The 16,715-nt window shown below is 42.8% G+C and overlaps 1 protein-coding gene across 1 annotated transcript in view; it reads left to right on the top strand.

The window, feature by feature from the left end:
• Window positions 1-8,470, top strand: part of NCK2 (NCK adaptor protein 2) — a 190,469-nt gene extending 181,999 nt beyond the window's left edge. Inside the window, exon 4 of the mRNA XM_078657992.1 lies at window positions 6,000-8,470. Coding sequence (XP_078514118.1) covers window positions 6,000-6,194 — 195 coding nt within the window. The 3' untranslated portion in view covers window positions 6,195-8,470. The remainder of the gene's footprint in view (window positions 1-5,999) is intronic.
• The last annotated feature ends 8,245 nt before the right edge of the window (window positions 8,471-16,715 follow it).

The following is a 16,715-nucleotide window of genomic DNA, read 5'->3' as shown; positions in this document are numbered from 1 at the left end:
GTTTTGAAATCTGCTTTTGTAATGTTTGTTTCTGCGGTCTGTTTCTACGTGCTATTCCTACGGTCTGTTTTCACATGCTACTTTGAAAGTAGCAGAAGTGACTTCTATAATTGTGGGTAGCTCGTCCAATGGCCTTGAAGTGGGAGAAGTGGATGGCAAGGCTGTTTATAGTTTATAGGCAATATGGTAATTCCTAGTTGTGTTTCAAGTCTCAGTGCTCGTCCTGGGAGTCTTACTAGTACCCAAGAAAGATGCACTGGTAGAGTCTGGACTTTCATATTTATTTGCAGGACTTGGATGACACCTCCACTACAGTCCCTTTTGTGATAGCCACCACTCCATTCCATGCTTCTAGAATTTCAAATACATCATCTTACGACCAGCATACTATTCAGCCAGGATGCCACATTTCCCCCATCTATGCAAACATTGCAGTTTGTTGAATAGCGCAACATATGTTAGTGACGGAGCACCAGCACACATACACGCACATGCAAAGTCTGGTGTAAAAACAAGACACCTTCAAAACTAATTTGTGAGTGAAAGTACTGCTTAAACGGTCTTCACTTGACCTGTCACACACATCATAGACTACCGTTGACAGACTTTCACAGTTTCCATGATGATGATTTCTTAATCTGCTTCATCCCAATTATTTTTAGGAGGAAAAATAGAAGTATTCCAGATGCCAGATTAACATCCACCCCACCGCCAAAAAAAAGTAACAAATGGGGAGCCTCGGCCATCGGCCAATAGGTCAAGGGAGCTCGGGATCGAAAAAGTTTGGGAACCACTGATCTAATGGCTATTTTTGAGAGACATAGCAGAGCAGCTGGTTTCAGGACTACCACGTAGTCCATGAAGCTCCTCCTATGGCTTGAGCTTTTCAAACTACTACTTTAAATTATCCACTCCACCACAAATTTAGCATAAGAAGTATGCAGTGGCGTTCATTAGAGCCTAACATTTTTTGAATGTGGCAACTCTGACAGAGGGTCATTAAAATCTGAGCACTCTGGAAGATAACCCGGATGCTCTAGAGGGTACACAATCGGAGAAGATGCCTCGTCCAATTCGGTTAGCTGATAACATGTTTATAAAATGGCGATAGTGACTGCCACTCACCTCAGGAATATGTTACACTCGCAGTAATACCAAAACCCGGACAGATGTGCATCAGAAAGGCCCGTCTCCGTCATAAATGCAGGGACCAAAGTTCTCATAAGGCCCTAGTGAACTTGTTGTGAAGGGTCATCGGGACACTTGTCCAACCAGATCAGTATAGATTTATACTAAAAAGTGTAACCAGGCATACTTTTAGGAGGACAAAAACCTTGCTGGTTCTGGCAGGTTGCTTATTTGGGCCCAAGAGGATCTTCTGCGGAGCAACTTGAAAACACATTTGAGACCATGCCGTGGCACTTACCTGTTCCTGACTCTTGGTAAACTGAATGCATGCCCTAAGTTCCTGTGCAGTTAGAACTCCTTGGAGGAACCAACAGCAAAAGTTAAGGTCAATGGTCCATTCTCACCTTCAAACTTGAATGAAAAGGGAACCAGACAGGGCCATTGCGCCCCTACAAGAGTGGATCAGACCAGATTCATTATTCCAAGGATATGGAAACAGTGTACCTGTTTACAGATGATCTTTTACATGTTCAATACCTGAAGTAGTCTGGTGGGAGGCTGATGCACATACTCAATATATTTGGAAGGTACTGTTGTCTGAAGGTTAACAGGGACAGGTGTTTTCTTTTACCAATAAAATGTGGGACACTGATGACTGATTGGCCAACTAACATGTGCTGCAAGACTGTACACTTTGAACATCTGGTACAGTTAATTACACAAGACCGAGTGTTGCTTGGGGATAAACCCCAATTTTTTTTAAAAAGAAAACCTCTTAAGGGTATGGAGAGGGCTCCCAATCTCCATTATTGGACTCAGGGCCATTTTTACAATGGTCACTCTCCCTCGTGTCCTATATAGCTTAGAAAACTACCCAATTGGGACCCCCAAGAGATTCTTTAGAAATATGGGCTTGGGATGGCAGATATATTTGTGTATTATTGGGTTCCTCATCTAATCTTATTTATCTTACTGAATGATTGGAGGTTTAGTGATAGAGATGACTCATCCTTTCCGCAAGAACAAGATCCGTTTTAAAAATACAAGAAACGCTCCTGAGCATGCTGTTAACACTGAACACTTTACCTCCACTACAAAAGTACCACTGGTTAGGTGGCAGGGGGTACCGGACAACATGGATTGGGCAAGGAGGATAACTAGAGAAACGTCCATGTGGTTGGGCGGGTGAAAGTAATAGCAATGCTGAATTTCTATTTAATTTACTGAATTGGTGACCAACAAGCCTTGGCAGCAGTAAGCACAGTAAAAGTTTCTGTATCTTCATTGGGTCCGGGGGAGAGAGGTAGCTGCCTGAAACTTTGGGACAGGCGGGACTACTACTCCCACAATGCGCTGGACAACCTGGATTTGGGCTATCCCACTGAGGGCCTGAGCACAAGTGATTCTTTTCATTCTGTGACTGTTTTTACCTGCAGTTTCCAGGCGGACTACTGCCACTAGTCCAGGGGAGACTAAAGGTGCTTCTGGCTTCTACAAGGGCCCCTCTCTTCAGGAGTGCAGAGATTTAGCCAAGGACAAGGGTTGTTCTCTCAGTTCCAAGTCTGTTGCCTCTGGGGCAAAGTATCCCTCATTTGCTTTGGTGGGCAAAGTCCTGTGCTCGGTGACACAGGTCTACCCTAGGCCGAACCTAGAAGTAAGTTATTCAGATCTGAGGTTCTTGTGTCCGGTAGTTTGTCCTTTAAATCCTAGATTTAAGGGAGGTAGGGATGTGGGGGCTAATGGGCAGGCTTGTCCCTGCAGCTAATCTGCCCCCGAGGTGACCTCATCCGGGTGTGTAGGTCACCTTTTATACCCAGATACCACTATTTCTGCCCTTCTAAAGATGGCAGAATTCGACTTTGAGTGTACAGATAAGGCTGCTCGCCCTATAGGTGTGGCCATTCTTCCTGATGGTGTACGCCTCCTGCATATTTAATTTCCTGCCTTGCTCGGGTGCTAGCTCACCTGGGACAGGGGGAGGGTTGTGTACTCAGAGGCACGGCCTAGATGCATATCGGAAGCATTGCAGCATTTTAAGCACACTGTTATGATGTGTCACTTCATGAGCCTCTCGAGAGAGGGGAGATGTGACCTCCTTCCTGCCCAGCATTTGTTCCTGACTCCTGGGAGCAATCACTTCCTGGCAGGAGGTCAGAATCCTCTCTTGGTGGCAGCAGGGGCAGAAAAGCGCAGGCTGGTCAGCAACAGCACAATGAAGCTGAGGCAACCAGGTGGGCAACCTCTAAGGTGCCACCTGGATGTATTCCATGTCACCCAGGGCACGGTAATCGTGCCACGGGTGAGAAGGCACATTGTTTGATACCAAACATTTCACATTTAGGTGGTGCCATAATGTAGCCAGCAGCCCTGGTCTGCCCTGGTGCACTTTGTATGGTATCCTATGGACTGCCAATGACTCCTAGTTTCTGTTAATTGTAAAGACACTATAGAGGCATGTAAGCTTGCTCTTAACAGGTGTACACTCTTAATATACCACACCCTGCCACCTGGGCACAGTAGGCCTTCTCCAGGGGTGGCTGACATATACTAAAAACAGTGCATTTGATTGTGCCATGAATGGTGAGGGCACAGTAGAGTTTGAGCAGTTTGCACTGCTCCTGCAGTAGCAGGCATGCTGTCAGTAGTTTACTTGGGTCACCCAGGGTGGCACAAATTCGTGCTGCATCCCTTGGGACCCCTTTATCACTTATGCCCCTGGGACCATATGCGAGGGACTTTCAAAGGGATAAAGTTTCTGTCAGTAGGGCTTGCCAATTCACACATAACAGTGTTGGGGAAAGAGCACTGGCACTGGAGCCTGGTTAGCAGACTTCAGAGCACTGTCAGTCGAAAATCAGCCTGTAGTAGACCAAATAGGACAACAAGTAGGAGGACATATGCAAAAAGCCTCGTTTTCTTACACTGCCTTCCTTCTTTGCCGCAAGACCTTTTTCATCCCGGCCTTGGCAGATTCGTCATTTGCCCTGCTATAAACATAGCATTGCAAGACAACTACATTTAAACACCAGCTTGATGCCTTTTGGTTTCGACACTAGAAAACTGCTGCAGAAATTCGAGAGATAGAATAACATCGATCTTGACCGGCATCGAAGACTAAAACAACCTTGATTTAGACAGATCTTGAATGCTACTTTTAAAAAGCATTGGCAATATAAGTCAGTCGTGCTTAGCTTTACATGGCATTGCTAATGCTTTTTAGAATTTGACAGTTCTATTCATGCATATCACAAGTCACAAACTTGTCATTTTTAGGTCTTTCTACAGTAGCGGTCTGTTGCCTCCTGTTGTTTCAAATACTTTCATATATTTACACTGGACTTTGGGTCAGCCCCTTTGCTAATGATGTGATGGCTTTCCTGCCTTTTCTTGTGTTGTCTCTCTCAAGAGCATTTTGGTATCTCAGTGTATTGATTAGATGGGCTGTATACTTCCACTGATAACATGAGTGACTATTTGCGAGATCATTCGCTTTTGGTTGCCCATTTTTATGACAAACGTGTTTTTTCCGTCAAAAAAACGATTGACTGGAAACCACCTTCCACAACAAAACAGCAACACAATTTTGCTCTTGCAAATACAGAAAACTGTACATGTCTAGTTTTAACTAGGTATTGTAGGGTGACTTCTTAGACCATAATGTAATGCATTTAAAGTCATGATAATCTCTATTAAGATAACCACCCAGAATTAGATATTAATGTAGAAACTATTAGAACAGCAAAAATCAGTAGACTAGCAATATTGCATATATAAATTTATATTGAAGCCACACCACTGCTGTTATCTTGGTTGCTGAAAACAGAAGCACAGTCAGCTTTTAACTTTAAACAAAAGACGTTCAAGGGCATCAGCACTATTCATAGTTCTTTGTCTTTCAAATTGAAGATGCAGTGCTGGACACCTGTGAGGCATTGGTTAATTCCCAATGGTACTAGCATTTGAATACAGGAAGGTTGTAGGCTTGATTCCATTTTAACAATCAAAAGCACTGGAGCTCGATTACAGCAAGGTTATATGTCTGACTTCAGGGACCTCTTAGTAATGAACTAAACTACTGCAGCTTGCTAGCAATAGAATTGTTTGACTCCAGTAACGTCTAGTAATGACGAAAACTACCAAAGCCTGCAGCCTGACTTGCACTTTAAGTTAACAAGACAGCTATTGGCTTTGGCAATGCTTGTTTAAAAAAAAAACAATATCTAGAGGTTTTGTGAATGCTTATTTTTTCTTTTGAGGTTCAGCTGCATTATATTTATATTAAGCATCTATTCAAAGTGGCCTGGGCGATATGTTGTCATATATAAAAGCCTTAAACCAAATAAAACTATGGAAAGTTTGGCATCATATTAATGTGGGTTGTAGAGTGTTTTCAAGTAAGCAGATATAAACAAATATTTTTAGCTGAGAAATAATACATCCTATCGTACGGTTAATAGCCCCTAGCGTAAATGCTTTTTGTGACGTAATCATTATATGTTGTTAACATTGTGTAGCAGTTCCACATTTTAATTTCAGAGCTTTCGTAACTGCAATTTCTCTTGGTGGTTTCCTAACCCATCAAGTAACATTGCAACGTTTAACCCCTTGCATGCTCCCGTTGGCCAACGGGAGCACTACCTACCGAGTGCTGCTGTCGGCCGACGGAGCCCTGCCCACCCTTTAGAACGCCCACACCGCGGCGGAAAAACCGCCACGGTTAAGGCGTTAATTTTCAGATCGTTGTTTGTAATCATCAAAGTATGACGCAATTAAATGTATTTGTAATCATCAAAGTATGACGCAACTAAATGTATTTAACAAATCACTTATACAGGCTATTGACTGTGCTGTTCCATTTTCCCATTTCACAGCCCAGTGACTTCTCTGTATCTTTAAAAGCGATGGGGAAGAACAAGCATTTCAAGGTGCAGTTTATGGACAGCGTCTATTGCATTGGTCAGCGGCGATTTAACAGCATGGATGAATTGGTGGAACACTACAAAAAGGCTCCCATCTTCACCAGTGAGCAAGGCGAAAAACTATACCTTGTTAAAGCACTGCAGTGACATTGAAGATGGACTGGACCCCAAAAAACGACATGCCTCCGATTAAGCACCTCATTCTATAGAGCAGCGCTATCTTCAATATAAAAACGTTCTAGAACTGTTGACTCTTTTTACGCAACACTTGTTCTGTGCATTATTCTTGTCCATTTTTTTCAGTTGTCTTGGCCTTTGTTTCTGTTGTTCAGCTGTGACTTGTTGAGGAACACTCCTAAGGCAACACGACCTGAACTGCTTTTATGTCTGTGAATGAAGACCACACCTTGCTGCAGGTTTACATATAAATCCGCTGCAGAATCGTAAACTACTTCGCTGGAGTGTTCAAATCTAAACAGTATTAACATTCTCAGAATGCACCTGCAAACAGATTTTTCATTTAGATTTCTACTATTGGGCACAAATTGAGTGTATTGAATCTATAGAGCTGATCAAGTGAAATATGGTAGTCCTAAGATTTGTGAGTTCTGTAGCTTTGTCGCTTACCAAGTACAATTGTATTTTACCAAAGTTCCTAGAATTTAGAAGCACTCTACGTTGTACTCTGCTGTGGCATTGTCTCTGTCGATTTGTGAAGAGTACACCAATTACAATAATGTATTAGGACTTCTAACACTATTCAGGTATGATTATAGCTAAAGAAAAAGTAGAATCTAGCAGAATTCATATTTAATGACCGCAAACAGATTTTATCATTAGATCAGGTTTTTTTTAAAGAAAGAATTGTTGAATATAAGGCAACCATCTCGATTAAAAAAAAGCAAATGCACATTCACCATGTAATTTGATCTAATCGTTGCTGGTTTTGAAGTGAACAGTTGAGTGTTAAATATCTGACTCTTGCTGAGTGGACACCAAGTAGATTAATACAAGGGGCATATGTCCACGCCTTTGTATTTGCTGCAGTCAGAAAAATCTAATTCAAGTAGTAAATGACTAGCGTATTGCACAGCACAATGTTTATTTATGGAAGGATTTGCATTCCTCTCCCTATTTAATTTTTTTTATTATGTATTGTAGATTTGCTGATTGGGGTGACAGGCTTGTAATCACGAACAAGTAATATTTTTGTCCAAGTGAATCAGGTAATGGCCACATCAAGAATTAAGGCCAGGACCTGTCCGATAAAAGCTGTCACTACTGTCAGGGTAATATTTTACAGCAAATGTGATGGTGAATAATGTAAATGAGTACATTTGAAGAGAAATGACTGAAAGGGGTTTCCAGGTAACCATTTGAAGGCCTTTCTGTACTAGAACAAGTACATCTTAATAGCTCGTGTTAGTACTTCTTTTGAAATGTAGCCACGTTTTATACTGTTTATACAAAACATTTTGTCCACGACTGATCTGAATGTCAGTTTCAAGTGTCCATTCATAGATAATTTTCGCGGTTTTGATGCCAATACAGTTATAAATATTGCACACAATATGAACAGAATCTGTTGAGTGTTTTTATAATTGAAACAGCTCTGTTTTTCGGTTTTGCTTTCCTCGTTGTAATTGTTCTGTACACATTACTGAACACTGGTTTCTCCTTTTTGATCATTCTAAAATAGTAGTATAGGGATCATGACAACACTTTTATTTCTATTACTTTATAAAGTTAGATGAAGTAGCGTATCCAGTTAGGCAGCATGAGCAGGAACTCTGTTGTCTTATTTCAGTTATCAAAAATTGCAGTTGGAGCAAGAAAGTCTTTTTTTCTGTCTCAGTTCCAGGACTCCTGATCTTGCAAAGGCCTATGTCTAATAATTAGGAACACTTTCTACCCTTTTACTAGTGGAAAACACGCCAAATATCCAATACAAATCTCTCATCAATGCCCATGGATGTGATGTTCAATGTTTAAAAAAGAAAACCAAAATGCCAGTAGTGAAAAGACAGTAGGTTGAAACTAGTTATCTTTGCTGCCTGCTCATGTTGTCTCACACTAAAGCTACTGGTAAGTGCAGTACATTGTTTACCAAAATTCTTTCATGTTCTAAAACGTTAACACTTTAAAGTATTTATTTTTCATTGCCATTCAACAATCAGTATTTTAATGGTTATGTATTTCACAGCAATGGTCTGATGAAGGGGACTGTATTGATTTGGGGAAAGGTTAACCACAACCGTTGGTTAAAGAGCGTTTTCCTATTAAGTACATTACCTTTCTCTGAAAAGGAGATCCTTGTAAACATGTAAGTTAAAATATTGTCTCAGAGCTTGTATGAACAATTTGTGAGTTGTAAAAATATCTTCCTGATGAGCAAATAAAGGATGTAGAGATGCAGAATTAAATGAGGATTATAATTTGCCTCTTAATTATATAGTCGGATGTGACAAATGGAGCAGTATTTCGGACAAGAAGTGTGAAACAGACCATTTACGTAATTTGAAATACCTCTGAATATTGTTCATGTAATTGGTAATTTTCCTCCATTTTGCTAATTTCAGGTTGGCTTGGTTGGTATTTTACCAATTCAAAGCTGAAATACTGTGCCTGGAGTGGTAAATGGCTTATTTTCATTTTACAGCTCGGCAAGGACAGCACTGTGCTAGTCCTATGCTTAAAGACTTCGCTGTAGAAATGGCAAAAGACTTTGTTCTTTTCTATCTCAGCATAGATGGCACTGTGCTAATCCTATGCTTAAATACTTTGAAAGAAAAACAGACATTTGAGGTGAACAGATCTAAAGTGTCGCTGGTGTTGAGAGTGCTCTATACAGGAGCTGCTTTCCACCTAAACTTGAGAACTACCCAGAGTTCTCTACTTAGTTTTTGCATAATGTATTCGTTACTCTATGCCTGAAAGGGTATTTTTTATTTATACTGGGTGCTTCCTTGTGTCTGGACAAAGCTATACCTCTCTAAAGAGCTCTAATTAGAGCGAAACACTGTGTCAGGGGTTGCTTTTGCTCATTTCAGGTTGGCTTGGTTGGTATTTTACCAATTCAAAGCTGTAATACTGTGCCTGGAGTGGTAAATGGCTTTTGTCATTTTACAACTCAGCAAGGACGGCACTCTGCTAGTCCTATTCTTAAAGACTTTGCTGTAGAAATGGCAAAAGACTTTGTCCTTTTCTATCTCGGCGTGGATGGCACTGTGCTAATCCTATGCTTAAATACTTTGATAGACTAGCATTTGCATAGCCAATAGGTCTCGCTTTTGGGACCTTCGAAGTATTTAGTTATGCAGCACATTATCCTTGGTGCAACAACATCAACTGTTGCAGGGCTAAACACTTATAAGGTCCCAAAGGCGAGACCTATTGGCTATGCCAATGCTTTTTATTTTTTGTTCTTGGGGGAAACTGGGCTAATGCCAGGAGGGTCAAGTGTGAGTGGCAGGGAGGTGAGGAGTGAATGCCAGGAGGTACAAGGGTGACTGTCAGGCTAAGGGGGTGAAGGATGAGTACCAGAGAGGTGAGGAGTGAGTGACAGGTAAATGAGACGCAAGAGTCAGGAGGGTCATGGGTGAGTGCCAGGGAGGGGAAGGGTGAGTGCCAGGGGTGAGGGGTAGCTGCCAGGTCCTGGGGGATGAAGGGTGAGTGCCATGGAGGTGAGACGAAAGAGTCTGGAGGGTCAAGGGTGAGTGCCAGGGAGGGGAAGAGTGAGTGCAAGGGGTGAAGGGTAGCTGCCAGGCCAGGGGAATGAAGAGCTAGTGCCATGGAGATGAAGGGTGAGTGTCAAGGGGGCGACATGGATGAGTGTCAGGGAGGTGAAGGATATGTGCCAGGGAGTGGAAGTATGAGTACTAGGAGGGTCGAGTGTGAGTGTCTGGGAGGTGACAATTGAGTGTCACAGAGAGTCAATGCTGAGTGCCAGAGAGGGAGAAGGGTGAGTGCCAGGTGCGAGTAGTGACTACCAGGCCTGAGGTGTGAAGGGTGAGTGCCAGGGAGGTGTGAGGGGTGAGTGACAGACTGAAAACAGTAGTGAGCTGGGGTCTAGAAGGAGGTGCAGAGATCATCACCCGGTGTGTGCCAGGCTGGGACGCACCAGTGCCAGGCCAGACTTGGGTGGATGCAAGAACCTCTGAAAGGCGGGTGCAGGTCACTCGTAACCTTAGTACACAAGTGGGGTGCGCAGGAGAGAGTAACATCTTCAAACAAGAAACTATCCAAAATTCTGAAAACTCCACTTTATGGTCTTGCAATCTTATGTGGAAAATAAATAGCAAATGAATGGGCTTCCGTAGCGCACTTGCAGATTGTTACAGCAACTTATTGAGATAAAGTTTGCATTGCAAATAAGCTAAAGCTAACACAATTTGAATTAGTAATGGTAAGATTTGCAATGAACTAGAGGCAAGTTAAAAAAAAAGTACCCCAGTATTGAACCGAGGATACAGAATAATAAAAATGGGGGCAATATTGGTCTCCTTTTCACAGCTGACAGCTAAAAAAACAGGGTGTTGTGGAAGACTCGGATTCTGGTGGAATCAGAATTTTTAAGGGTCAATTTTTCATAAAACTTTTTTTTTTTAGACAACTCTTTTGGACACACTAGCGTATAGTGACATGCGAGAGTCACTGCCCTTCTCCTAAGACACAACCTCTGTGAAACAAACCGATTAGAATAACTGTTTGCTGTTTAAAACTAGGTGGGGCACAAATGCAGTTTAGCATTCCGGTTATTACTTGAAGGAAGGATAAGAAACCTGGTGAACTTTGTCTGTACCACTGATATCTATGTGGATCGGAGAAAATGCATGGAGTGGTATGGTTGACCGGAGATGTGCAGGCTTCTTAAATATTGTAGAGATTGGATTGTCAAGCACTAGGAAGCAAGAGGGAATTCTGAATAAAACTAGAAACGCGAACACTTTCACAGCGAACGCAGCCGTGAAAGTGAAACTGATTGCATGAAAGTGTAACTGATCGCGCTACCTGGCCGAGAGGATGCTGATAGGCAGTGAGGGGGCAGGGTGTGTATGTGTGTGTGTGTGTGTGGTTGGTTGTGTGTGTGTGTAGTTGGTTTTGTGTGTGTGTGTGTGGTTGGTTTTGTGTGTGTGTGTGGTAGGTTGTGTGTGTGGTTGGTTGTGTGTGTGTGGTTGGTTGTGTGTGTGGTTGGTTGTGTGTGTGTGGTTGGTTGTGTGTGGTTGGTTGTGTGTGTGTGGGGTTGGTTGTGTGTGTGGGGTTGGTTGTGTGTGTGGGGTTGGTTGTGTGTGTGTGGTTGGTTGTGTGTGTGGTTGGTTGCGTGTGTGTGGTTAGTTTTGTGTGTGGTTGGTTGTGTGTGTGTGGTTGGTTGTGTGTGTGTGTGTGGTTGGTTGTGTGTGTGTGTGGTTGGTTGTGTGTGTGGTTGGTTGTGTGTGTGTGTGGTTGGTTGTGTGTGTGTGTGGTTGGTTGTGTGTGTGGTTGGTTGTGTGTGTGTGTGGTTGGTTGTGTGTGTGTGTGGTTGGTTGTGTGTGTGGTTGGTTGTGTGTGTGGTTGGTTGTGTGTGTGTGCGGTTGTGTGTGTGCGGTTGGTTGTGTGGTTGGTTGTGTGGTTGGTTGTGTATGTGGTTGGTTTTGTGTGTGGTTGGTTTTGTGTGTGTGGTTGGTTTTGTGTGTGTGTGTGGTTGGTTGGTTTTGTGTGTGTGGTTGGTTGGTTTTGTGTGTGTGTGGTTGGTTGGTTTTGTGTGTGTGTGGTTGGTTGGTTTTGTGTGTGGTTGGTTTTGTGTGTGTGTGGTTGGTTTTGTGTGTGTGTGGTTGGTTTTGTGTGTGTGTGGTTGGTTTTGTGTGTGTGTGGTTGGTTGTGTGTGTGTGGTTGGTTGTGTGTGTGTGGTTGGTTGTGTATGTGGTTGGTTGTGTGTGTGGTTGGTTTTGTGTGTGTGGTTGGTTTTGTGTGTGTGGTTGGTTTTGTGTGGTTGGTTGTGTGTGTGGTTGGTTGTGTGTGTGTGTGGTTGGTTGTGTGTGTGTGTGTGGTTGGTTGTGTGTGTGGTTGGTTGTGTGTGTGTGCGGTTGTGTGTGTGTGCGGTTGTGTGTGTGTGGTTGGTTTTGTGTGTGTGGTTGGTTTTGTGTGTGTGGTTGGTTTTGTGTGTGTGGTTGGTTTTGTGTGTGTGTGTGGTTGGTTGGTTTTGTGTGTGTGTGTGGTTGGTTGGTTTTGTGTGTGTGTGGTTGGTTGGTTTTGTGTGTGTGTGTGTGTGTGTGGTTGGTTGGTTTTGTGTGTGTGTATGTGGTTGGTTTTGTGTGTGTACGTGTGGATGGTTTTGTTTTGTGTGTGTGTGTGGTTGGTTGGTTTTGTGTGTTTGTGGTTGGTTGGTTTTGTGTGTGTGTATGTGGTTGGTTTTGTGTGTGTGCATGTGGTTGGTTTTGTGTGTGTACGTGTGGATGGTTTTGTTTTGTGTGTGGTTGGTTTTGTGTGTGGTTGGTTTTGTGTGTGTGGTTGGTTTGGTGTGTGTGTGTTGGTTTGGTGTGTGTGGTTGGTTTGGTGTGTGTGTGGTTGGTTTGGTGTGTGTGTGGTTGGTTGGTTGGTTTTGTGTGTGTGTGGTTGGGTGTGTGTGTGTGTGAGTGGTTGTTGTTTTTTGTCCTCATTGCCCAAGTATACCAGAGATTTGTCTCTTAGGTCCCATCTGAAATGAATGGAAACCGCCCAGTCATCTGTTATACCGGGACGGATCACTCTACACCTCGCCATCCTTACTCACCCATCGGTAGCTGTTCCGTCACAGCCCCAGTGTGCCATCGTCTGAGTATTTTGACAATATGATATAGAGCCTAATCATCGGACTTTTATATAAGAGATTCAACCCAGTTCTCGTATGGATTCTTGAAATTATTTCGCTTACTTTTAGAAACTCTGTCTAATGCATTTGTATGTTGTATTGAGGCCAACCATTCCATTTTAATCGGACAAGTCGCTTTCACCCAATTCTCACATATTTCCCTACGGGCAAGTAATAAAAGGAGGAAAATCAGTTTGTTTGTATTTTTTGTCAGTGATGCATAATTGACGGGAATCCCAAAAAAGATCAAAATTTTGCTTACCTGGAGCATTTCCAAGTATAACAGAGATTGTATTACTCACTTCCAACCAAAAGTCTTGGATCGACGGGCAGTCAAAAAACATATGGATATCATTGCCTCTCACGTTACCACATTTAGGACATTTTGCCACTGCTCCTTTCCCCAATTTGGATAGTTTGTATGGCGTCCAATAGACCCTGTGGAGACAAAAGAGGTGGTTCTGCCTTAAATATGCGGGCCGTACTGTGGAATATAAAGTGTTTCAAGATACTTGCCATAAGTCTTCGGTCTGCTCCACTGACAAGCTCTTCTCCCAAAGCTCTTTCGGCAGGTTAAAATCACCGTCCCTAAATTCTACTTTATTAAACTCTTCTTTGGTTGGCCTCCGAATTCCTATCCTTAAAGATTGAAAAGATCATGCAGAGTGTGTGTTCCGTGGCGTGTAGCCTACATGCTACGAAACACACTCTCTGCACGATCTTTTCAATCTTTAAGGATAGGAATTCGGAAGCCAACCAAAGAAGAGTTTATATTTGGAATTTCGTCACTCATATTGAATTAGGAGCCTTCGTGAAATAAAGTATCACTTTTTTGTATGCTCTCATGAATTATGGAGAGTTCTAATTGACTCTAGCTATAGCCCTGAAGAAGTCTATGGTTAACTGTACCAGGACGAAACACGTGTTGGCGGCTAGTGTGGTTTATGAAGAAAGACGGAACTAATAAACAGAAGATCTGAAGATTACTCATCTTTTGGAATTTTTTCACCTCTATTGATATACTGTTGCTAAGCTCAGGATATAATTTGTTTATCTTCTATATGTGGTTTTGTGTTTAACATTACCCAGTTTGGTTGTTGGTGGGTGAACGCAACCTTATCCTTTGAGCTTCTGATAGATTGGAAATCCTTATAATTGTCATACTCCAGCACAAATAATACTCATTCACCTTTCTCTTCATATTTGCAACATATTGAAGGGGGCTAAGAGGCCTTCCACTAGGACTTCTTACGCTTACAAGTGGAAGAGATTCTGCATCTGGTGAACGTCTAAAAACTATGATCCGACGACCTGCAAGGAAGATGTCATCCTACCATATCTTCTGCATTTAGCTCAGTCTGGACTTAATTTCTCTTCCTTTAAGGTTCACCTCGCAGCATTGACTGCATACAGGAAATGTCCTTCGCAGACATCCTTCTTCCAGATTCCTGTGATTAAGGATTTTTTGGAAGGATTGAAGGTGTTCCCTCCTGTTCGGAATCCTTTGCCTTCGTGGGAGCTGAACGTGGTGCTGTCCAGGTTGATGAAGGAACCTTTCGAGCCTATTCCCAAGACTTCACTGCAGCACCTGTCGTGGAAGGCGGCGTTCCTCGTGGCCATTACATCGGCCCGCAGGGTGAGTGAAATTCAGGCATTGTGTTGCCAGGAACCTTATACTGTGTTTCATGCTGCTAAGGTTGTTATGCGTACTCACCCTAAGTTCCTTCCTAAACTAATATCTGATTTTCATGTTAATCAGACTATAACTTTACCAACGTTTTTACAGAACTCTTCCACCCCAGTGGAGCATTCTCTCCATTCCATGGATGTCAGGAGGGTGTTGAAATTCTATTTGGATAAGACCAAGGATATTCGATGGTCCAACCAATTGTTTATCAACTATGGGTCGGTCAGGACTGGTCTGGCTACCTCTAAACAGTCCATCTCCAGGTGGATTGTGTCATGTATCCAGCTATGTTATCAGAAAGCGAACAAGACCTTAGGGGGTAAGCCTAAGGCTCATTCTACCAGGGGCAAAAGCTACAACAGCTTTGCTCCGCAAAGTTCCCATTGCAGAGATCTGCAGGGCGGCCACTTGGAAGTTGGTCCACACCTTTGCTAAGCATTACCGTCTGGACTCTGATGCCAGGGCAGATCCTCAGGTTGGGCAGGCTTCGTTGCGAAATCTGTTTGCACAGTAGTGATGGTGTCTGTTTTTTCTCCACCGCAGGGTGAGTTTTTGGGATGGGCTTGCCATTCTATTCACTAGATTATGACTATACACAGAGATCCCCTATTACAGAAGGAGTAGTTTCTTACCTGTAACTCCAGTTCTGTAGTAGGGGTATCCCTGTTATAGTCATAAGCGCCCGCCCTCCTCCCCGGTGGAGAAAATGGTACTGTAATGTATGCTACAGGCCTTGATTTATGCACCTTCAAAAAGTACTGAAAGTAAAAGGACTTGGCTGTGCATGCTTGGATACCAATGGTCTCTGGAGAGTTCCTTAAAGGCACGGTATCCCTTTTTCAGACACATAATGGCAGGCTATGGAGGCTTGTCTGTCCATCCCTTCCTCTCGATCATTCCAAGGTTTTTGTGACGGGGAAGTTTCTCTATGGATGGAACTTGACACATTATGGTAAATGTGATGTTGGTAAAATAGCCTTGGCATTTCTTGTTGAAGTACTGGACAGTGTAGTCTTGTAGGTACAGGCTGCATTATTGTCTTTAATTTTCTCTTAAGTGTCTATGCAGGACTGCAAAGAAGACAACTTAAGAGATTATTTTTGATTGCTCCGGGGTCCACGCACATGGGCGGGACTATTCACTAGATTATGACTATAACAGAGATACCCCTACTACAGAACTGGAGTTACAGGTAAGAAACTACTCCGAGGGAGAAAAGGTGTGCGCCGCACAGAGACCGTCGCACGTTACACACTGCAGCCAAATGGAGCCATCACCAAGTACTTCCAGTAACAGTACATTTCCGTTTCTGGGTGAGAAAGGCGTTCTCAGATTCCAGCTGCTGTCTTGTGATCTCACAACCCTCTACTTCATTCATTTTAATCTTTATTTCGGCACAATAGAGCCATAAAAGATACAACATAAAACAATCATTATCCATGTAAAATCTATACAGGAAGCAAATAACTTTTCAGATTTATGGATACGGTTTGGAAATCAGTACAATAAAATCTCAATATAAATAAATTAATTAATTAATTAAAAAGGCATTGTTAGATATGGGGGTCTCTAGTTGTCAGAGGTAGGTACCACTGTCCAAATAGGGACCCTTGCTTCTAGTCAGGGCAAGGAGATAACCCTCTGAGATAACCCCTGCTCACCCTCTAGGTAGCTTGGCACGAGCAGTCTAGGCTAACCAGAGGCAATGCGTAAAGTATTTGTACCAACACTCATAGTAACACAGTGAAAACACATCAAACTGACTCCACAACAGTTTAGAAAAATAAAGGTATTTTTAATCTAAACTACACAAGACCAAAACGATAAAAATCCAACATATACAGTTCAAGAATATGGTTTCAAAAGAGTTCTTAAGTTTGCGATAGAATTCTCTACGTTGCGATAGAATTATCTACTGATGCGTGAAAAGTTCACAGTTGCATCACGTTTACTCACAGTACCTTTTAGCTGCAACAAAGTTCCAAAAGCAGAAGCTGGTGCGGTGGAAAACAAGCGATGCGTTGCTCCTGAGACCCTGGGGAGGCGTTTGCGACAGCCCCGCTGCAGCAGCGGGCGTGTTGCGACGAATCCGGTCTGTATGGGGAGGAAGGCCACTTGTATGGATTCCGGTGCGTAGGTTCCGTAGGAAGTCTGT

This window comes from Lissotriton helveticus, chromosome 8 (genome assembly GCF_964261635.1).
Source record: "Lissotriton helveticus chromosome 8, aLisHel1.1, whole genome shotgun sequence".
Classification (NCBI taxonomy): domain Eukaryota; kingdom Metazoa; phylum Chordata; class Amphibia; order Caudata; family Salamandridae; genus Lissotriton; species Lissotriton helveticus.
The sequence above is the reverse complement of the archived record's forward strand: the minus strand, read 5'-3'. Positions and strand labels throughout refer to the sequence as shown.